The 24,156-nt window shown below is 43.3% G+C and overlaps 1 protein-coding gene across 1 annotated transcript in view; it reads left to right on the top strand.

Annotated features, from left to right (window-relative positions):
* The window catches only part of LOC126412954 (cholinesterase 1-like), a gene marked incomplete at its 5' end in the record, with an annotated part of 37,396 nt that overhangs the window by 8,567 nt on the left and 4,673 nt on the right, over positions 1-24,156 (top strand). Inside the window, 5 exons of the mRNA XM_050082846.1 lie at positions 3,048-3,268; positions 5,366-5,531; positions 10,215-10,393; positions 19,885-20,008; positions 23,998-24,118. Coding sequence (XP_049938803.1) covers positions 3,048-3,268; positions 5,366-5,531; positions 10,215-10,393; positions 19,885-20,008; positions 23,998-24,118 — 811 coding nt within the window. The remainder of the gene's footprint in view (positions 1-3,047; positions 3,269-5,365; positions 5,532-10,214; positions 10,394-19,884; positions 20,009-23,997; positions 24,119-24,156) is intronic.

The raw sequence follows: 24,156 nt of genomic DNA, 5'->3' as shown, positions 1-24,156 counted from the left end.
AAAACCCGGCCACCCTCTGGGATATCTAACAGGGCTACACCTGCCGATCCATTGACCAACGTAAACACGGTCTAATACCTAACGTTCTTCAGTTGCGTAATGCGCCGGGAAATCGTCAAGCTGAAATCATATACGCTGTCGAACGTCCAGGGTGACATCCTTCAGTAGTGCCGATAGTTCCTGCTACAAAAAATTTCGATATTTGTGTGCAGTCAACAAGTTATGGTTCCGTGAGTTTGTTCCCCATGGTGTCACGATACGTTAACCGACCAAGGCTGTTGCTGGCCAACTTGCCGTAACCACTGGGAATCGTCCACATTCCAGTTATGCCGGTTAACGCTACCATGGTTTGTGAATGTAGACTCATCGGAAATTAGTACCCCAACAAAGAAAGTGAGAGTCGTTTGTATTTGTTGACATGCCCGTTCGCAACACTACCCGGTGATGGAAACCGGCGCCATGAAGTTAATGATGCAGTGACACGGAGTGTTCTGGCGTAACCAAAAACGCCGGAACGAAGATGCGAAACGAAAGACCAGAGAAGGCTGCACATAAACGCAGCTGCTGTTAGCCTCGGCCGCACAAGATCAGCCCGAGTCTGCAACGTGATCAGTGCTACGCTGTCAGTATCGAGTGTTTCTTTAGTCTCTGTGTGTAGCAAGAAATGTTCTGTTTTCACGTCACCTCTCGCTAGCAACATTTGCTGTAAAGAAAGATAAATATTGTCAGTTCGCTTTCTGGAAATAAAACTACTAATGTTATTTGTTTGAAATTGTTGAATAGCATTCCGAGAACGGTGCATACCGTCGGCACACTATCAGCGACGAGTGGGAAAGACCCCACCCGGGGTATAGATGATTCCTACCTACGGACATACCGGAATCGCGGTGTAATTGCCGGGCTCTTATCTGACAGTTGTGAAGCACTTCAGTTATTTCATTAGCTTCTCCTGTAACACGTTTCCTTCGTTTCCTTCTGCTGGTCTGTACGCTGCCATCAGACACAAAGGCGCTCACAACCTTGTAAGAGAACTAACGAGAGACTGCTTTCTCTGGAAAACGTTCGGCCTGATTTCCATAAATCAGAATCGTTGCTATTTTTTCTTGTTTGGTTGCAACATTCATAGTCCACTTGCTCCACTGTTCTGCAAATGATAGGTAGGTGTGCAGGTACTGAACAATGTAGAAGAATTATAATGCTTTGAACCGCGCTCTGCTCCAGTCTGCATAACACGCGAGCTCCGGTCGCAGTGTACTGCCGTAGTTCGCTGCACGACCACGGTGGAGCTCCGAGTAATCACGTGTTCGATATCTCGAAGGAATACAATGTTGGAGTGCGGTTTTCAATTAAAAGTTGCGAAATACTGGCCTGTCCTACTCTCGCTGCATGGAGGTAGGGTCCCACGTGACACTGGATATTCAAGGCCCATTGAGTTGCATGTTGTAAATTATAAATTATCTCTTTTATCCACAATTATTGGTTGATGATTGTAGTTTTATCTTCTCGTAGTCGCCAGTCCTTGGTTTCCCCTTTGAAGGTGCATCTGAAAGCTCACTCCTTGGGCAGATTAACCTTATGCTTATGAAAACTTCTGAAGTAAACTAAGCAAACTCGGTGCCTTTCACAGTTTCTTACTCTTTTCTGTCGTAGAGCGTCCAAGTTGTTTTCACTGTAACCAGTCTCGAGCGCGTCACACTTAACAAATGCGATGTTAATTCACCACTACCATAAATCGCTTTCATAACATCACTCTGTAATCTTCACAGTATTACTTTTGCTTGTATCGTGCTAAGGCCAATGAAAAGAAATCAGTAACTTTAAGACTTTCCTAGCCAGGTACTACAATGTTGAATATCTTCATTGTGTTGTTGTGCTTCCGCTCTCTTGGACGCCTCCTGCCACAAAGCACACCACCTTCCAGGCTCGAGCTGTACCACGACATTCGTAACCTATCCAAACCACCTCTTGGTGGTACAATCTGAGGACACTATCTCTCGAAATGAAACGAGCTGTTATACGGAGTGAAACAGGCATCATATGTTCTCGTATGCGCGTGTATTGGGACCACGGGATCATTTCACGTCTAGTCATTCGTAACCTATCCAAACCACCTCTTGGTGGTACAATCTGAGGACACTATCTCTCGAAATGAAACGAGCTGTTATACGGAGTGAAACAGGCATCATATGTTCTCGTATGCGCGTGTATTGGGACCACGGGATCATTTCACGTCTAGTTACTCTAGTTTAGGATTTGCATAATTGCCCTAGATCATTTATAGTGAATGCTGAGGGGAGGGGTTTTAGGTACATCCTTATTTTAGTTGATGTGGAAGCTTACTACTCGCAAAATGTAGGTATTTGCGCGTAATTGCTGCCTCGACACAAATTTCATTTTAAAGCGTTATCTCATGTAGTCAGTCTGGAACATGTTATATAAATTGAAGAGGGAGGAGGCTGAAAGGAAAGGAAATAGAAGGAAATAATGTGGTCAGGGCTTTGTGCGGAATCAGCGGCAACGAGTAACAGCACATGTTAGACCAGGACACGAACGCTGGATCTCCTACTTACTAGGCAGCCGCGGTAAGCACTGCGCTACACAGACACAGTATTTGTCACAAATGCTCCGACTACCTCGGCACGCTCCCCGGCCGAATCTCACTCCCAACCTGCCCCACCTACCGCAGTCCCCGTATATGTCCTCCATGCTCGCTAGTCTGAGATCTCGCAGGAGGTTTAACGTAACTGTGCATCCGCACTGCAGGTGGAACATTCCTGCCCATCGAGGCGAATCATTTATATGAATGCGTGGTGTCAGTTCTTTTGGACGTGTTCGAAAAACAGAAACCACCACCCATTCTTACAATCTGGAAGAGTGTCGTTCACGAAATGTCGTAATGTGTGTCAAAATAATGGCTTGACACTTTATTTTCTTTTTACGAATGTGCTATACAATCAGTATATCACTGTAGATAAATAATTTTATTCGGAATTCGGACATTGTGGGAGCGGTTTAGCTCTAATGTTAAAGGTTAACTTTCTCGGCAGGTCTCTTCAGCGGTGTGATCATGGAGAGTGGAGTAGCGACGACCCCCTGGGCACTGACAGAGAAACCCCGCGAGAGGGCGTACCGGATGGCGGAGGCGCTCGGCTTCCAGGCGCAGAGCGATAACCACACTGACGACGACGACGCGCGGCTGGCTGCCTTCCTTCGCGCCGCCAACTACACAGACATCGCCGGTGACTCCAATATCGCTCTCTCTGATTTCGTAAGTGCTCCAGTTGTTAGTGCATAACATATTTTCTGTGTAATTTCATCACCTAATTAGACCTGAAATATCGATACAGGCAAATTGTACGAATCAATCAATTCCTATTGTAAAAGATTTTAATTGGACTAAAATTAATGCTCAGCTAATGGCTCCATTTGTCTGTGTAAGGTACGGATTTTACGTGCAGAAACATTCAAACAAACATGTTTTATTGGAGGTTTATGTAGTGCGCCATCTCTACACATCAAACTTACACGAATCGGTTCAAATTATCAAGTGAAAACGAATTTTTATCTTCCAACAATTGTTATCTGCTGTCGAGAAACAATGATTAAATGTAGAGCTAGATGTAGCCCTCTTCTTCTCGGTAGCTTTTCAAGGGCGCCACTTATATATTTTGAACATGTACGAATCGGTTCAAACTTTGCACTAAAGTAGATAAATGAAGAAAGTCAAAACGAAACTTTTTGTCTAATAATATTTACCCGTTGTCGAGATACAATGGTTTAAATTCGAGCTAAACATAGCACACAAGATTAGTTCTCATGTGAATTGAATGTGTGGAATCGGTTAGAAGTGAATGAAACAAATGAAAACGTATTAGTGGGATAAAACTGAAAACTCTGTTTCAAAATTCTAGTTTCATTCGGATTTTAAGTGCAAAAAATACATTTTTTGTTATTTTTTTTACGCACGCCAACAGGTTTTTCTGAGAGGTGTTTGAAGCACGTCACTTCAATGTTTCAAACTTGTGCGAATCGGTACGAATCCTGTAAGAAGGTAGAGAAATACATGTAATCAACGGTCGTCCTGTTGTTTTGTTAAAGCCTTAACCATTGGCACAAAGTTCGAAAGACAATAAAAAACCTATAGCGAGTCAGTCATCGCCAGAATCAACAAAAGTCTACATCGATTGCAAGCTATGGAGGGCTAATGTCAGAATTATGGTAGATTGAGAGTTGGGAACCAGTTTGAAAAACCTTGACGTATTCACACTTTTTTACGAGTTAACCTTATATTTCCCCAAGACAGTGAACTCTCTGAGCTGCACCGTTTTAGTACACCTGAATCTTGCAGTTTATAGGCTACAGTCTCTGATCCTGTGCCCAGAAATTCAGAAGATTCGTCAGCCATAGTAAAGAATACATAACATCATGTGGCGGAAGTGCATAAAATGTTACCTTAAATTTTTTTCTAGGGGAATAAAATTTCTGAGGCTGGATTTGTTCCTGGTGGGAAGCTAAAACAATTTTTGATTTATATGTGGGGGGAGTTGATTTTTTTCCCCGACGGGACCATTTCTCCCCTGTATTCACCCCCTATTACATATATGATGAGCGGTGTGACACATAGGAAGTATTTGGAAGTATTTGGAAGAGGGTGTCCTTCTGTAATATGAAGTATCCCAGAGTGGGGACGCATGCATCCTAAACTTTAATGAGACCATATGCCATCTAGCACGACATGACAAATGCCATGATGGATGACATGATAGCATGTGCCATGTCAGATGACGTAACATCACGTGTAATGGACATGGTGCATTACATTACATGACGACGATGTTAATACTAAGAGGTAAAAAAAGTGCATATCTGTCAAGATGTTTTGATTTAAATGTCTCCAAAGCTGCCAGATATGTCCAAAAGCTAGTTCCCTTCTTGTACATCCCTAACTCTGCCCACGACTTAATCGTTTTTTTTTTTTTGTGCTACGATAGGGGCATTTTTCATTCTGTGCTTCGTTATTCCAGCATCTGACAACTCTACGTCATGTTGCGCCATATATCTTTTTGTCCTCACCGTTGTATATTGCCACTGACCCTGCAGACCAACTATACGCTACCACGCTGTCCTTCCCACTACACAATGGCGGTAATGGGGGTGGGGGAGCGTCCAGAACATCACTGTCTGCCACGCAGCTTTCTCTCTTCTCCAAGCTTGCTTCACGCAAAGAAGTTGTAACCTAGTTCTCGTAGTACTGTACCATTCTGTACTACCTTTCATCTTTACATTTTAACACAGGCAATCTTGTGTAGAGGAACGAATCGCTAACATATGTTGTATTATCATTAACTCTGATTTCACTGTGCAGGAGAAGCGGTGCCCAGGGCAGATAGCTTTCGCGCCCGTCGTGGAGCCAGCATCAGACTCTGCAGTGATCACCGAGCCTCCAGTTGACATCATCAGAGCCGGCAGCTACAACCAGGTCCCCATCATACTGGGCGTCACTTCCGGAGAAGGAATTGTCGGACTCCTCAGTACGTAACAAAATCTGACTCCACTTCCGTCACTTTCAATCATGTGACTCACTTGCAACTTTTTTTGTAGGTTCAATTTGAACATCGTTCTATTTGTCCTTTTTGGTACGCAGGTAAATTCAACGTCATGTGGGTCAGGTTCTCTATGCCTTAGAATGTGTGAATACAGCACATTCTAGTACAAACCTTAGACACTCGTTCATATTACGTCAAGCATATTAGTCGTTGAAGTTTGAAACTGCTCTTTAGCTCGAATATAAATAAACCGGGTTCATCAGATGACAGTGGACGTGGGCGATGCGGCTGGCTGGGATGCCACGTACACACGCAATAATACTATGGTTGATTGCGGACTGCAATTGAAAAAAACATTCACTTCCAAAACTGTTGTCTCAATCTTCTTCATCAGTGGGTCGTGGCAGTAAGACCATTAGATTTAGTCATCGTGATGAGTACGTCAATACCGTCTTGGCAGTAAGACAAGTGGATTTAGTCATCGTCCACTAACGGATGCCCTACAGTAGTCTAGTGATTGATTTTCACTGACGTCTGCTGGGTCGCTAGAACTGATATAGAATTTAACGAAATAATAAGATACACGGTGTATATTTCACAAAACGTTCATTTCCCTTACATATTTTCTATCACTTCCTTTGTGCTCTACCATCGTCATCCCGCTCTTGTGGTGTATTTCGGTTTACAACATCCCTTTTTAGTGGCAGTACATCTGCCAGAAATCACATTTTATTTTTCTTTGTGACATGCCACTAACTTGAATTTTGTGCGTTTAGAAACGTGACATTGCTTCCTGTGTTTTGAAGGCAACTTTAAGCGTCTTGTCAAGGAAAATCGAATCTTAAACGTGATTGACTGCTTCCATGAAGAAAGGTGGGTTAAAATGTCCAAACGATAGCCCACACGCCACTATTGAAACGCATCGCCGTTCATATTATTGAAGTCATCGGTTTATGAACTATCAAATAGCATTTCAAAAAGTACGTATATCGTTAAGAGAAGCTTCACTGTCTCCGTAGGTAAAAACGAAATTTCGAGTATTAACCCACAGCAAAATATGCGCGCATTTGCGGGCTGTATTTAACCCATTCTTTTATCTCAAACCGAACACGAAACGCTGTGAGAGCTGTGGCTTCTACTGTGGCTGAAAGTGATGTGATAAATAGTGTATGGGTTTGACGTAGCGGGCGAGGACCAATTTAAGCGCGACACACCGTAGTGTACCGCCGCTACATGTGGCCTTTACAGTAGCACCACTGCAGTAAAGCGATCAACAAACGTCTATTTCACCTGCTTTGATGTTTAAATGATTAACATTCCAGTAGGCAGGAGTAACGCCATCGACATTTTGCTATAAGAATAAATTACGCAGCAAATTTCTGTATCCACTACGTCTACATGACTACTCTGCACTTCACACGTAAGTGCATGGCAAAAGATATATCGAACCACTTTCACAGTGTTTCTCTACCGTCTCATTCTCGAACAACACACAAGATAAACCAACATTTAAATCATATAGAGTAAGCTCTGATTTATTTTATTTTGTTACGATAGTCATTTCTCTCTATGAGGTGTGCGTGAACAAGATATTTTCGCATTCGGAGAAGAAAAGTGTAGACTTTTGCGGAAAGATCTCACCGCAACGAAAAACGACGTTTGTTTAAATGACTGCTATTGGAACTCGAGTATCATACCCGTGGCATCCTTTCCTCTATCTCGCGAGCCGCCCTTCTTTGAAGTTTTTCGATGTTCTCCGTCAATCCTACTTGGTAAGGACATTACCGCACAGCAACACTCGAGCAGAGGACGGACAATAGTACTGCAGGGAGTCTCTTTAGTTGATTTGTTGCATGTTGTAAGTGCAATAAAGTAATAAAACGTGATCTTTGGTCCGCTTTTCTCACAACATTATCTGTGTGGATGTTCGAATTTACGGTGCTCGTAATTGTTATCTCCAGTTATTTAGTTGTATTGACAGCCTTTAGATTTGTGTGATTTGTTGTACGACTGAAATTTAACGGATTCATTTCAATACTCATGTGAATGATCTCATACTTTTCATTATTTAGTGTTCATTGCCACTATTCGCACCACACAGATAACCTGTCGAAATCTTTTTCCAGTTAGTTTTTATTTTGTGATGACTTTATAAGTCTGTAAATGACAGAATCACCAGCAAATAATCTAACAGGGCTTCTCAGATTGTCTCTTAAACTATTTATGTAGATTACGAACAGCAGAGGCCCTGTAACTCTTCTTTGGGGAAAGCCAGAAATCACTTTTGTTTTACTCGATGGCTTGTCGTCAGTTACTGCTAACTGTGACCTTTTCGACAGAAAATAGCTCCAATCGTACATCTGACTCGATACTCCATAGGGACGCAATTTGATTACAAGGCGCTTTTGAGGAAAGGTATCAAACGCCTTCTGGAAATCTAGAAATATGGAATGAATTTGAGATTCGTTGTCGATAGCACTCATTACTTAATGGGAATAAAGAGCTAGTTGCGTTGCGTAAGAACGATATTTTCTGAATCCGTGCCGACGGTGTAATAGATCTTTTTTCGATTTGTGTTCCAAACACCTACTGCAAATTAGCGTCTCATTCGGAAAAGGAATTTGAAGGTTGGTGTTTGTGAGACATTCGTGTTATGCGTTGTGTAAGAAACAGAAACGTCTGTTAGCATTTGCGTCCTGCCCTGCCGAGGCGGCCGATTATTATTCTGCCACACTGCTGCTGTCACTACGGGTTCCAGCATTTGCTGTGATCGTCGCAGTACACAAACTCAGATTCACCGATAAATAAACTGGAGCTACATGTGAGATGCAGGAACCACCTCAGCTCACTCATGCCCATGTTTCACAATTATACTGACGTTACTGGAAGTCCCATGAATCATCAAATAATAGATTGCGAATATTACTGTTTCGTCAGTAATCGATGTGATTAGACTTTTGCTAAGTATTACTGAAAGCTTTCTGTGAAAATTACGTACGATAATTATTTCCAAAAGCCACTCACAAGGGAAACATGCAATGTGTAATAGCAACAAACATACTTTACCTTTTTTAGGGAGTACACATTGATCACAAGGCAATTGTATTAGAAGTGCTCAATGAAGTACAAAGGACAACTATAACAAATACTAAGATTTATATGTTCAGTTACCGAAATAAAGTGACAATAGTGTCTTATCTGAAGGAAGAACTCAAAATATTCAATTCTGGGATGGAGCATGTAGAAGAACCGCGCCCAAAGCATAGAAAAATAGTTGACCAAGAAGTGGATGAATATGTACCTAGTTGAACAGTTCGTCATGGGCCTTTATGTCACAGTATCTGCGCAGATAAAGTGACTACAACACAACAGGTGTGAAGCAAAGCATGAGGTAATTCTTATTTTCAAACCTTTGGCTGTAAAATGGTCGGTATGTGAACCTTTCAAAGGCTACCGTGGCAGAATATTACCGAAACACCTCTCACAAATCTTGGCAAATTCAGATTATATCAAAAGCTGTTACTGACACCACAGAAAGTGTTCAGGTAGTCATACATGACACGGGAACAGAAACTGAATGTAGCAAACCAAAACAGAAACCCTAAACCCAGTTTTGTAATGCCAATTCACAAGAATGATCCAGGAGTAAGATTTCCAAAGATGAGTGATATGGAAATTTGTATCAGTGGCGCAGAAAAACAGCTAAAATAGCTGAAACTGAAGAAGACCCCGAGGTCCAGTGGAATCCTTGTTTTATTTCGTACAGAACTTTCATCTGAGTAAACTCCACTTTTAAGCACAATATGCAGTAGACCTCTCCAACAAAAACTGTGCTTTTGGTTGGAAGTCATTACAGGTCACACGCATTTACATGATGGGCAATAGAAGTCATCGACAAACCTATCCTCCAAAGTCCTTGACAAACATTTTTTGCCGGCCGCTGTGGCCGAGCGGTTCTAGGCGCTTCAGTCCGGAACCGCGCTGCTGCTACGGTTGCAGGTTCGAATCCTGCCTGGGGCATGGATGTGTGTGATGTCCTTGGTTAGTTAGGTTTATGTAGTTAAGTCTAGGGGACAGATGACCTCAGATGTTAAGACCCATAGTGCTTAGAGCTATTTGAACCATTTTTGAACACCTGGGTGTCTTCGCCTCAAGCAACGAGTCTAAACATAGTAGCCGTCAGTCCCCATTTCGCCACAGCACCAGTCAGCAACCTTACCTTAGATTCAGTTGCGGTGAAATGTTTCCCATTTGCGTACCCAAGCAGCTAATATACGACTTGCCAGTTTGACGTTCGTTGCATGCCATCATCACGGTGTTGCCATTTTAATGGCTAGAAGTGTAATTAATTACCAAGAAACATGGACCTAAAAGTCTGACCATTGAAGTTTTTCAGTCATCATAACATTAAACGGTGTAAGTATAGGCGTATCCTACCATAAGAATTTTAATGAACGAGTCTGCTTCTCCCTGTACGCAGATGAGAGATTTGTTGCGAACGTCAGCTGATGATAAGTACTACATACTAGCGTGTCCTAAAACAGACGTGAAATCGTGGTGTACGTTTCATTAGCCAGCAGAACGCCCTAGGTGCACCTTACTTGGAATTGTAGCGGTGTCATTCTCGCAGAAGCTGGCTGTTACCGTGGAGCTGTTTGTGTGTTCCAGTGTCTCCATTGCTGACAGAAGCGGGGGAAGCCGATATGAAGGAGAACTTCACGATGCTGATCGGCTCCCAGCTGCCGCTGCCCACGGAGGAACAGCGGACTCGTGCGGCGGAACAGCTGCAGCAATTCTACTTCGGGGACGAGGGCTTCTCCATGGATCAGATGCAGGCAGTGGTTGATGTAATTATAACACATTCTCTTATGGCAGAGGATAGTTGCCATATCGTGCCGAGTTGGTTGCAGTCTGGGTCTCCTATATAAGGAGGGATCAAAAAGTTTCCATTTGAGGGCATTGCTGCACCCTGTATGCAACGTATCGCGACTCCAATGCGGTTGTATAAGCACCGATATGTAGGCAAGGCATTATTGAGGCATTCTTGTCATTCCGACGTCCGTGCGGCAACTGCAGAAACTTGAGCTGTGGAAACGTTGTTACTAAATGCGTCCAAACAAAACCAACATGCTGTCATTCTTGCCTTGGCTGTCTGAAGGACAAACACTGGTAGACATCCATCGGAGAATGACGAGTCAGGGTTATTAAGCCTCTCCCAGAGGCTTGGACGACATCCTCTATGACCTCAAGCCGCGAGGAAATCACTGTAACTAGGCTGCTGCTTGGACACTGCCTATTTAGCCATCGCCATTTGTTAAGTGGTGCTTCCCCGCAACTTCGTACACATTGCGCTCAACTTTTGACGGTCCGCCATTTCCTGACGGAATGCCCTTCTCTTGACCGCTTGCGTTCTCGTTTGTGTTCGCCGTGTGAGTTATCGGCCGTTTCAGCGAACGACGGGTAGGCTGTCGATCGCGTTTTACTTTTTTTCCGTCGTAGCAACATGACGAAAGCAATTTAATTTTTAGTTGTGGACCTCCGTTTCTATATGGCGTACTTTATAGACCTTTCTCCAGATCTCTGTTTTCAGCTGTCTTTGTCTTCCGTCGATTGGGATAGATGTGTAGTCGTTTTTAACTCCTCTCTGGTTTCGAGTTCTACAGTTTTGACATGGGCGCCTATGACGCTAGTCCTTTTTGTGCACTAAAACAAAACAACAACAACAGCTCGTGTGTCGAAAACCACCGTTGTGGAATGGTGCGCCAGGTTCCGTGCTACATCTCCATTACGTCTACATCGATACTGCGCAATCTACCGTAAGGCTCGTGGCGAAGGTACCCCTTACCACTATTAGTCTTTTCCTTTCCTGTTCCACACGCAAATAGAATAAAAGAAAAACGACTGTCTGTGTGCCTCCGTATGACCCCTAATTTCTCGTGTCTTATCTTCGCTCCAGGCAAATGCCGGGATGGTTCCTCTGAAAGGGCACGGCCGACTTCCTTCCCCATCCTTCCCTAATCCGATGAGACCGATGACCACACTGTCTGGTCTCCTTCCCCAAACCAACTAACCAACCAATCTTATCTTCGTGGTCATTACGCGCAATGTATGTCCGAGGCAACAGAATCCTTCTGTAGTCAGTTAAAAATGGCCGTTCTCTAAATTTTCTCAATAGAATGTCGCCTTCACTTCAGGGATTCCCATTTGAGTTCCCGAAGTAGCTCCATAACACTTGCGTGTTGTTCGAATCTACCAGCAACAAATCTAGCAGCCTGCCTCTGAATTGATTCTATGTCCTTGTTTAATCCGACCTGGCACAGATTCCAAACACTCGAGCATTGTTCTTTATACATATATAAGTCTTCTGACTGGTTTGATGCGGCCCGCCACGAATTCCTCTCCTGTGCTGACCGCTTCATCTCAGAGTAGCACTTGGAACCTACGTCCTCAATTATTTCCTGGATGCATTCCAATCTCTGTCTTGCTCTACAGTTTCTACCCTCTACAGCTCCCTCTAGTACCATGGAAGTCATTCCCTCATGTCTTAACAGATGTCCTATCATTCTGCCCCTTCTCCATATCGGTGTTTTCCACATATTCCTTTCCTCTCCGATTCTGCGCAGAACATCCTCATTCCTTACCTTATCAGTCGACCTAATTTTCAAAATTCGTCTGTAGCACCATATTTCAAATGCTTTGATTCTCTTCTGTTCCGGTTTTCCCACAGTCCATGTTTCACTACCATACAGTGATGTATTCCAGACGTACATTCTCAAAAGTTACTTCCTCAAATTAAGGCTGATATTTGATATTAGTAGACTTCTCTTGGCCCGGAATGCCCTTTTTGCCATTGCTAGCTGCTTTTGATCTCCTCCTCGCTCCGTCCATCATTGGTTATTTTACTGCCTAGGTAGCAGAATTCCTTAATTGAATCTACTTCGTGACCATCAATCCTGATGTTAAGTTTCTCGCTCTTCTCATTTCTACTACTTCTCATTACCTTATCTTTCTTCGATTTACTCCCAATCACTATTCTGCACTCATCAAACTGTTCATTCCGTTCAGCAGATCATGTAATTCTTCTTCATTTTCACTCAGGATAGCAACGTCATCAGCGATTCGTATCACTGATTTCCTTTCACCTTGAGTTTTAATTCCACTCCTGAACCTTTCTTTTATTTCCATCATTGCTTTCTCGATTACAGATTGAACAATATGGGCGAAAGACTACATCCTTGTCTTACACACTTTTTAATAAGAGCACTTCGTTCTTGATCGTCCACTCTTATTATTCACTCTTGGCTGTTGTACATATTGTATATGACCCGTCTCTCCCTATAGCTTACCCCTACTTTTCTCATAATTTCGAACATCTTGCACCATTTTACATTGTTGAACACTTTTTCCAGGTCGACAAATCCTATGACAGTGTCTTGATTTTTCTTTAGTCTTGCTTCCATTTTTAACGTCACAATTGCCTTTCTCGTGCCATTATCTTTCTTAAAGCCAAATTGATCGTCATCTAGCGCATCTTCAATTTTCTTTTCCATTCATTTGTATATTATTCTCGTTAGCAACTTGGATGCATGAGCTGTTAAGCTGATTGCGTGGTAATTCTTGCACTTGTCGGCTCTACCTGTCTTCGGAATTGTGTGGATGATGCTTTTCCGAAAGTCAGATGGTATGTCGCCAGAGTCACACATTCCACACACCTACGTGAATAGTCGTTTTGTTGCCATTTCCCCCAATGATTTTAGAAATTCTGATGGAATGTTATCTATCCCTACTGCTTTATTTTATGTTAAGTCCTCCAAAGCTCTGTTAAATTCTGATTCTAGTACTCGGTCCCCTATCTCTCCTAGATCGACTCCTCTTTCTTCTTCTTTCACATCAGACAAATCTTCCCCCTCACAGAGGGTTTCAATGTATTCTTTCCACCTGTCTGTTCTCTCCTCTGCATTAAACAGTGGAATTCCCGTTGCACTCTTAATGTTATCACCCTTGATTTTAATGTCATCAAAGGTTGTTTTGACTTTCCTGTATGCTGAGTCTGTCCTTCCGACAATCGTTTCTTTTTCGATGTCTTCACATTTTTCATGCAGCCATTTCATCTTAGCTTCTCTACACTTCCTATTTGTTTCATTCCTCACCGACTTGAATCTCTCTATTCCTGAGTTTCCCGGAACATTTTTCTACTTCCTCCTGTCGTCGATCAATTGAAGTATTTCTTCTGTTACCCATGGTTTCGGCGCAGCTACATTCCTTGTACGTTTTCCTTCCCAGCTTCTGTTTTGGCCCTTTTTAGGGATATCCATTCCTCTTCAACTGTACTGGCTACTGAACTATTCCTCATTGCTGTATCTGTAGCCTTAGAGAACTTCAAATATATCTCGTCATTCCTTAGTACTTCCGTATGCCACTTCTTTGCGTATTGATTCTTCCTGACTCTTGTCTTAAACTTCAGCCTAATCTTCATCACTACTATATTGTGGTATGAGTCTATGTCTGCTCCTAGGTACGCCTTACAATCCAGTATCTGATTTCGGAATCTCTGTCTGATATGATGTAAATTAACTGAAATCTTCCCGTATCACCCGACCTTTTCCAAGTATACGTCCTTCTCTTGTGATTCTTGAACGGAGTATTCGCTATTACTAGCCGAAACTTGTTACAAAACTCAATTAGTCTTTCTCCTCTCACATTCCTTTTCCCAAGCCCACATTCTCCTGTAACCTTTTCTTCTACTCCTTCCCCTCGCAGTCCCCTCGTGAAGATCTGAATGGGGGACTATTTCGGAATCTTTTGCCAATGGAGAGATCATCATGGCAGTTCTTCAATTACAGGCCACATGTCCTGTGGATACTTGTTATGTGTCTTTAATGCAGTGGTTTCCATTGCCTTCTGGATCTTCATGTCGTTGATCATTGCTGATTCTTTCGCCTTTTAGGAGCAGTTTCCCACCCCAAGGACAAGAGAGTTCCCTGAACCTCTGTCCGCTCCTCCGCCCTCTTCGATAAGGCCGTTGGCAGCATGAGGGGTGACTTCTTATGCAGGAAGACTTTGGCCACCAATGTTGATTATTAATCAAAGTTTAAGCAGCGGCGGGATTTGAACCCGGGACCGTAGACGTTTAGCTTATGAACCAAAGACGCTACCCCATCCTTTTTTTTGTTCGTTAATGTTCTTTGTATTTGTTCGGGGCGGACGTCCCATGACGCTAGTTCTCGATCACCGTTGATCCATTAACTCAGTTTTTTTATTACAGATGGCAGCTAACCCTCTGACCGGGCACGCAGAGCTACCGTGTCCGATTTTTTTTTTTTCCGTTGTGTTCGGTCGTTGCGGGAGCTCTCTGACCGTACACAGTTAGCTATTGTGCCGTCTGTCCTAGACCATAGGTGCTTCCGTGTGACTCCCAATTTTTTGTGTCTTATCTTCGGGGTCGTTACGGGCAATGTATGTTAGAGGCAACAGAATCGCTCTGCTGTCAGTTTCAGATGCCGGTTCTCTATATTTTCTCAATAGTGTTTCTCTAAAAAAATGCCACCTTCCCTCCAGGGATTCCCATTTAACTTCCCGAAGCAGCTCCATCACACTTGCGTGTTGTTCCAAGCTACCAGTAACAAATCTATCAACCCGCCTCTGTCTTGCCTCTATGTCTTCCTTTAATCCGACCTGGTACGGATCCCAAACAATTTGTGGTCAAGAATAGGTAGCATTAGCGTCCTGTAATGGATCTCCTTTACAGATGAACCACACTTTCCTAGAATTCTCACAATAACCCGAAGTCGACCATTTGCCTTTCCTACAGCAGACCTGACATTCACGCTCCATTTCATATCGCTTTGCTGGTCGCGTTCCCCATAACTCGCGTCCAGGTGCCACAAATGCCGCAACGTAGAAGTTACGTCAACTCAAGTGGGAGACATTCCAGCATCCGCCCTGTAGTCGTGATGTCTCCTCATGCTATCATCACACCTTCGAGCCCTCAGAGCCCTTGAAGGGTCGATCATTCCTGTCGGACGCGGATGTGCAGCAGACAGTTATGGACTTCTTCACATCGCAGGACACTGTGTTTTAGCAAACGGGTCTCTCCAGCCTGGTGCGTCGGTGGGATAATTGCCTCATTGCCCACCGTGATTTTGCCTGATTAGCATACCGATTCTGTGCTGTACTGTCTTCGAATGGAAGCTTTTTGATCGCTCCTTATAATTCTCCAAAGCTGAATTGGATGGCACGATCGGTTCGCCAATAAGCATCACGCGTAATCGAGTGGCACGGTTTTGACACAAATGATAATTGCTCCGTTGTGATCTTAGGAGTCTGGGAAACAAGTCATTGTAGTTTCATGATGATAATTTATTCATTCATTTGCAGTGAAGTGCGACAGGACAGGGAGCGGTTCATCTACATCTACATCTACATCCATACTCCGCAAGCCGCCTGACGGTGTGTGGCGGAGGGTACCGTGAGTACCTCTATCGGTTCTCCCTTCTATTCCAGTCTCGTATTGTTCGTGGAAAGAAGGATTGTCGGTATGCTTCTGTGTGGGCTCCAATCTCTCTAATTTTATCCTCATGGTTTCTTCGCGAGATGTACGTAGGAGGGAGCAATATACTGCTTGACTCTTCGGTGAAGGTATGTTCTCGAAACTTTAACAAAAGCCCGTACCGAGCTACTGAGCGTCTCTCCTGCAGAGTCTTCCACTGGAGTTTATCTATCATCTCCGTAACGCTTTCGCGATTACTAAATGATACTGTAGCGAAGCGCGCTGCTCTCCGTTGGATCTTCTCTATCTCTTCCATCAACCCTATCTGGTACGGATCCCACACTGCTGAGCAGTATTCAAGCAGTGGGCGAACAAGCGTACTGTAACCTACTTCCTTTGTTTTCGGATTGCATTTCCTTAGGATTCTTCCAATGAATCTCAGTCTGGCATCTGCTTTACCAACGATCAACTTTATATGATCATTCCATTTAAAATCACTCCTAATGCGTACTCCCAGATAATTTATGAAATTAACTGCTTCCAGTTGATGACCTGCTATTTTGTAGCTAAATGATAAGGGATCTATCTTTCTATGAATTCGCAGCACATTACACTTGTCTACATTGAGATTCAATTGCCATTCCCTGCACCATGCGTCAATTCGCTGCAGATCCTCCTGCATTTCAGTACAATTTTCCATTGTTAAAACCTCTCGATATACCACAGCATCATCCGCAAAAAGCCTCAGTGAACTTCCGATGTCATCCACAAGGTCATTTATGTATATTGTGAATAGCAACGGTCCTATGACACTCCCCTGCGGCACACCCGAAATCACTCTTACTTCGGAAGACCTCTCTCCATTGAGAATGACATGCTGCGTTCTGTTATCTAGGAACTCTTCAATCCAATCACACAATTGGTCTGATAGTCCATATGCTCTTACTTTGTTCATTAAACGACTGTGGGGAACTGTATCGAACGCCTTTCGGAAGTCAAGAAACACGGCATCTACCTGTGAACTCGTGTCTATGGCCCTCTGAGTCTCGTGGACGAATAGCGCGAGTTGGGTTTCACACGACCGTCTTTTTCGAAATCCATGCTGATTCCTACAGAGTAGATTTCTAGTCTCCAGAAAAGTCATTATACTCAAACATAATACGTGTTCCAAAATTCTACAACTGATCGACGTTAGAGATATAGGTCTATAGTTCTGCACATCTGTTCGACGTCCCTTCTTGAAAACGGGGATGACCTGTGCCCTTTTCCAATCGTTTGGAACGCTACGCTCTTCTAGAGACCTACGGTACACCGCTGCAAGAAGGGGGGCAAGTTCCTTCGCGTACTCTGTGTCGCGGTTGGCGACTCATGTGTCGTAATCTTCCTCTTTAATTCTGTTGTAGTGAAGGAGTATCGTAGTAGGAGTGTAGAACAATATTCCTGTGTAGAACAACGTTCCTGCTTTCTTTAATCCATAATTTTTAATGTTAGGTATTACAGAAAAGGCGGTGTGTGAGAGAAACTTCCTACACGAGTTACTGTTACTTAGATGTCTAAAAGTCTTTTGTTACTAGACGCTTAAAATACTCGTGACTGCCTAACACCCAATGTTTTGTGAACTCTCAGAGTTTTCGTGTTTGAGGTTTTTAGGAAAATAAATAATGCTGCGTCCTGCTAAAGTCATCAATCCTAACCAGTCACGTTTTATACCAGAACATTCACTTCCTGGGAAGTTAGAACTTTGAAAGCGTCTGATTGTGACGAGGAATAATCTCTTTGTGTAGTCTTTAACGCTTTTCTTGATGGAACAAAAGTTTTCTTGCGAATGATATTTTCATACGCTGAAGAGTCGTTGATACAGACAGGTGATCGATATTTCAATATAAGTACGAATATCGTTTACCGAACTCCGACAGCACAGCAATGTGCTACCAGGATTTTCTTCTCTATGTTCTCATTACCTATGCAATCGTAACACAACAAACAGCAGTACAGGATTTTGGTGAAGAATGATTGGATCTCTCAAAAGCCGCCACCATTTTAGTAGTTACTAGCCTACGTTATGGTTTTTGGTGGTCCATTTATTAGGCAAAGAAGTTGCCTATCATCGTAGCACACGTTTGAGGATTCGCCATATTTCGCGTCGAGTAATCGGAGGAACGTCCCTCACAGTCATCACAGACTTCAGAATCGCATCAATTCCGTCACTACTACCATCATGGAAATCACACAATTGCAATCGGAAAACCGTTGTTTCTGTAATCCTGCTGTCACAAATGAATACACATGGCAAAATTTTATGAATTAGTTGGGAGACATGACAAGGTTAGTCCGCTGAAGCGCTGTTCTGTATGATAAACTTGACTGGCGTCTCTAAATACACTCCTGCAAATTGAAATAAGAACACCGTGAATTCATTGTCCCAGGAAGGGGAAACTTTATTGACACATTCCTGGGGTCAGATACATCACATGATCACACTGACAGAACCACAGGCACATAGACACAGGCAACAGAGCATGCACAATGTCGGCACTAGTACAGTGTATATCCACCTTTCGCAGCAATGCAGGCTGCTATTCTCCCATGGAGACGATCGTAGAGATGCTGGATGTAGTCCCGTGGAACGGCTTGCCATGCCATTTCCACCTGGCGCCTCAGTTGGACCAGCGTTCGTGCTGGACGTGCAGACCGCGTGAGACGACGCTTCATCCAGTCCCAAACATGCTCAATAGGGGACACATCCGGAGATCTTGCTGGCCAGGGTAGTTGAGTTACACCTTCTAGAGCACGTTGGGTGGCACGGGATACATGCGGACGTGCATTGTCCTGTTGGAACAGCAAGTTCCCTTGCCGGTCTAGGAATGGTAGAACGATGGGTTCGATGACGGTTTGGATGTACCGTGCACTATTCAGTGTCCCCTCGACGATCACCAGTGGTGTACGGCCAGTGTAGGAGATCGCTCCCCACACCATGACGCCGGGTGTTAGCCCTGTGTGCCTCGGTCGTATGCAGTCCTGATTGTGGCGCTCACCTGCACGGCGCCAAACACGCATACGACCATCATTGGCACCAAGGCAGAAGCGACTCTCATCGCTGAAGACGACACGTCTCCATTCGTCCCTCCATTCACGCCTGTCGCGACACCACTGGAGGCGGGCTGCACGATGTTGGGGCGTGAGCGGAAGACGGCCTAACGGTGTGCGGGACCGTAGCCCAACTTCATGGAGACGGTTGCGAATGGTCCTCGCCGATACCCCAGGAGCAACAGTGTCCCTAATTTGCTGGGAAGTGGCGGTGCGGTCCCCTACGGCACTGCGTAGGATCCTACGGTCTTGGCGTGCATCCGTGCGTCGCTGCGGTCCGGTCCCAGGTCGACGGGCACGTGCACCTTCCGCCGACCACTGGCGACAACATCGATGTACTGTGGAGACCTCACGCCCCACGTGTTGAGCAATTCGGCGGTACGTCCACCCGGCCTCCCGCATGCCCACTATACGCCCTCGCTCAAAGTCCGTCAACTGCACATACGGTTCACGTCCACGCTGTCGCGGCGTGCTACCAGTGTTAAAGACTGCGATGGAGCTCCGTATGCCACGGCAAACTGGCTGACACTGACGGCGGCGGTGCACAAATGCTGCGCAGCTAGCGCCATTCGACGGCCAACACCGCGGTTCCTGGTGTGTCCGCTGTGCCGTGCGTGTGATCATTGCTTGTACAGCCCTCCCGCAGTGTCCGGAGCAAGTATGGTGGGTCTGTCACACCGGTGTCAATGTGTTCTTTTTTCCATTTCCAGGAGTGTATTTCTACAGGTTAAATGTCTATTCTTACAAATTAACTATTTGCAGCTGTTATCCGACATGTACTTCATTCATCCAGCGGACTCGTTCGCTAGGGCGGTGGCGAACTCCAGCAGTATACCTGTTTACTTCTATTACTTCGACTACAATGGCACCGGTTCCACGAATTACGGTAAGCGTTCGCCATTAAGCATTGCTTTTGACTAAAAATAAATGTCCCTGTAAAGAGTGATCGTAAATTTAAATATAATGTTAATAACGTTCATGAAATTATCTAATAATTCTTAGTGTATCCACTAAACTTTTATTTCACAGAGTGTAGTCTTGTATGCCCTCTTAATTTCTTTGTTGTGTAAAATTCAATAACAGAAGATGTTGTTTGTTTATTTGTTAACACCACTACGTTAATAAATTTCTCGTACATGTCTAGTAATATGGTTTATTACATTGCTTCTTCATCACTCATAAATGAAGGCATCTCAGATTTAACCTACATCAGTCAGCCAATAACCATACGATACAGGTGTTATAATTTATATGTGTAAGCTTCGCGTAAGTCAGTAGAACGGTGTAGCTTACGAGCTGTGGTTACGAAGGAAGAACATCTTCCTTTCTTTAATCGACAACAGGCAGCAGAAAATCAGGAAAATGATAAAATTCACTACCCAAACCGTAACAGCACAATGGTCAGTAATATTCCGTATAAAGATGATTGCTTCACAATACTTTCGCCCAAAATTCAAAAAAATAAATTGTTCACGTATGATAATATCTAGATAACGTCAGGGTGAAAATATGCTATTAGTGTGTCCTTTATCAATCTCAATACAGTTAAGAAAATACGTTACTAGTGCTTGCGTTATCACATCTGAACCCAGTGAGACAAGTGATTTATCTCAAATGTATTATCTAACTAAAAGCATGGCACTTTCTGACAGAATAAACACATACTAATCTCAGATTCGCTGACTTCCCCTAGTACTCTGTTAAAAGTTCACTAAAATGCAAACGTCCTAGCTTCCTTCTCCGGGTAACCTTTCATCAATTCTCTCTGAGTTAGGTAACAATAAGGGTTTTTGATTTGAAGGACGCTGAATGAAATGGCTGCGAATAGTTCGTAGTTTTTGGAAGAAGAAACAACAAAGCAATACTTTTCACTTCGGCTGTTTCTAAGAGCTCAGGAAAAGGTAATCAGGTATATGTTCATCATTACATAAACAAAGTACTTCTCTCACCTTTACGCGGAAGAAAGTGTTTTGTAAACCAGTTTTACAATAATTCTGCGTTTACGCAGGCTAGTTTTGAGAAATGATAATATCTGAACCAGGAGAAAGTGAGCTATAATTGGACAGGTTTAAGGCAGTTTGGACAGTTTAAGTCGAGAAGGTGTGAGTCTAATTTAAGGAGTCGCAAGTTAAAGTAGCCATCTAAGGGTACCACTAAATAACCTCCGTCAGAGTATACATTCTTCTTCATCTACATTTATATTCAGCAAGCCACCTTACAGTGTGTGGCGTAGGGTATTTTGTGTCTCGGTGTCACTCCCTCCTTTCTCTGCACCAGTCGCGTATTGTTTGCGGGAAGAACAGTTGCTTATAAGCCTCCACGTGGGCTCAAATCTCTCTAATTTTATCTTTTCACGAGACATATGTAGGAAGAGGCAATATGTTGGCCAACTGTACTAGAAACGAACGCTCTCGGGACTTCAACCGTAGACCATACCCTGGTACAGAACGCCTTTGTTGCAGCGTCTGCCATATCCGTTTTACTTTCGTACTTACAAAATGAAATTGTAAAGAAACGTGATGCTCTTCTTTGGGTCTTCCCTATTTCCTGAATCAGTCCTATCCCAGACTGATGAGCAATATTCAAATACTGGCCGGACGAGTGTTTCGTAAGCTATTTTCTATGTTGATGGACTACAATTCCTGAGGATTCTTCCAATGACTCTGTCTGTCATCTGCCTTCGTAGCGAATAATGTTATATGGCCGTCACATTACAAATCACTCTGTACGCATACTCAAAGGTATTTTATGGGAGTAACTGGTTCCAGTGATGGTTCTTCAATCGTCTGACCATACAACGAAGGATGTTTCTGTCTATGTATTCGCAATGTGCTATATTTGCTTACACTGTAAGTCAGTTGCCACTTCAACAAGCATCGATTCTTTGCAGGTCTTCCGGCGTTTCGCCACAATTTTCTAGTGTTGAGAAATCTCCGTATATATGAACATCGTCCACACACAAAAAGCCTCAAGGGCAGCACACACACACATACACACACACACACACATACACACACACATGTAATAAAAGTAACACAGAGTAGTGAATAGTAATATGTTACACAACTTTGGTCACGATGGTTACAGTAACTGTATAATGCAGGTTTAGCTTATCTGTCCAACGTTGACTACAGTTCCATGAACACAAACGAAATAATGCCCTATGAACTGAAGTCAAAGAAAACTAATCTTCTGTCTTGATTTACAGTCTCTCCATACACGACAACTATATTCACCGCTCTGTTTCGCAAATTCTTCTTGTGCGGTATATCAGTACATCACACTTCTCTCCGTTTACAATGAGTTACTGCGTTCTGTTTTCTAGAAGTTCTTCAGTCCAGCCACACTATTGGTGTGTTATTTAGTACAGTAGTATTTTGTTCATTTGGTGGCTGTGCGGAACTGTATCGAACGCCTTCTGGAAATCAAGCAACACGACATGTACCGTGCCTGTATATACCCCTTTCTGGGTCTCGTGTATGAAAAGAGCGAACTGAGTTTCAAACGATCATTGTTTTCGGAACCCATGTTGATGGCATCAGAGGAGATTTCCGGTCTCCAGAAATGTCATAATACGAGACGTAAAAGATATTTCAAGATTTTACTACAGACGAACGTCAGAGATATAGGACTGTCTTTCGACGATCTTTCTTGAAAACGAGAATGACCTGTGTTTTCTTTCTTTCTTTTTTTTTTCAAACATTATGAAAGCTTCGCTCCTGTAAACATCTGCGGTACGCAGATTCTAGCAGAGAGGCAAGCTTTTTCGCATACTCTGTGTAGAATCGAACTCTGTTGATACGATTACAGTTGCATTTCTATCCCTGTGTCACCTATTTCGATATCAGTCATTTTTTGTTCGTCCGACAGCTTAAAGAAGGAACTACAGTGCGATCCTCCCCTGTGAAACCTGTTTCGAGAAAGACATATCTCGGCTTTTTCTGTCGTCCTCTGTTTCAGAGCCGTTATGGCCAGAATGTCTGGACAGATGGCGTCGGTCCGTCATCCGAGATTACACAGCATTCTGATTCTGTATGTTTCTCATTAAAGATTACTGAATCTTTTCATGACAATAAATGCGCCGTCGCCACTTGTATCCATCCTACCTTATCAGTAGGCGTTCCAATCTAAATGCAATATTTTGCTGTTATTTACTTCTAGTTTCAGGAGCTATTGAGTTGAGTGTGTGATAATTCTCGTACTTGTTGACTCTCGCTAACTTCGGAACTATGTGGATGATGTTTTTCCGAAAGTTTGATGTTATATCGCCGATCTCATACATTCTACACAGCAACGTGAATAGTCGTTTTGTTGCCACTTCTCCAATCATTTTACAGATACTAATGGAATGTTATCTTACTTGATCTTAAGTCTTCCAAATTTCTTTTAAATTCTGCTTCTACTACTGGATCCCCTATCTCTTCTACATCGGCTCCCATTTCTTCATTTATCACGTCATCAGACATCTCCACCCCCTAGTGGTCTTCAGTATACTCTTTCAATTAATCCGCTCTCTCCACCGTATTTAGCTGTGGAATTCCCATCGCATTCTTAATGTTACCGCCCTCCCAGATAGATTGAGAAATTAGTCTCGACGCTTCTACAATATGTAAACAGTTCGTACTCACGCTTCTATGCTACACTGAATGGACTACCTAGCGTAGTTACAAAGAAGTTTGTGAAACTTATAAAAGTTGCGTTCAGTATTCCTTTTTCAAACAATTAGAGCTGCATACTATTGTTGCCCTTTAAATGTCAGTCGACTATCAAATCGTCCCCACTTTTCCTTGCAATGCCAAAGAAAAAGAAAAAAAATTAATAGAATAAATCAATAGCATATTTCCTAGCGCCTCAACTACTTTAATCTATTTACAGGTATGGTACACGCTGGTGAAACAATCTACTTGTTTGCGCAATCAGACGCAGACCCTAATTCCAACGATGGGAAAGTGTCAAATCAGTTGACAACACTGTGGACCAATCTCCCCAAGTACGGGTAAGTATGTCATTAAAATTTGTCCTTGCTTACATTCA

Source organism: Schistocerca serialis, chromosome 7, assembly GCF_023864345.2.
Source record: "Schistocerca serialis cubense isolate TAMUIC-IGC-003099 chromosome 7, iqSchSeri2.2, whole genome shotgun sequence".
Lineage (NCBI taxonomy): Eukaryota > Metazoa > Arthropoda > Insecta > Orthoptera > Acrididae > Schistocerca > Schistocerca serialis.
The sequence above is the reverse complement of the archived record's forward strand: the minus strand, read 5'-3'. Positions and strand labels throughout refer to the sequence as shown.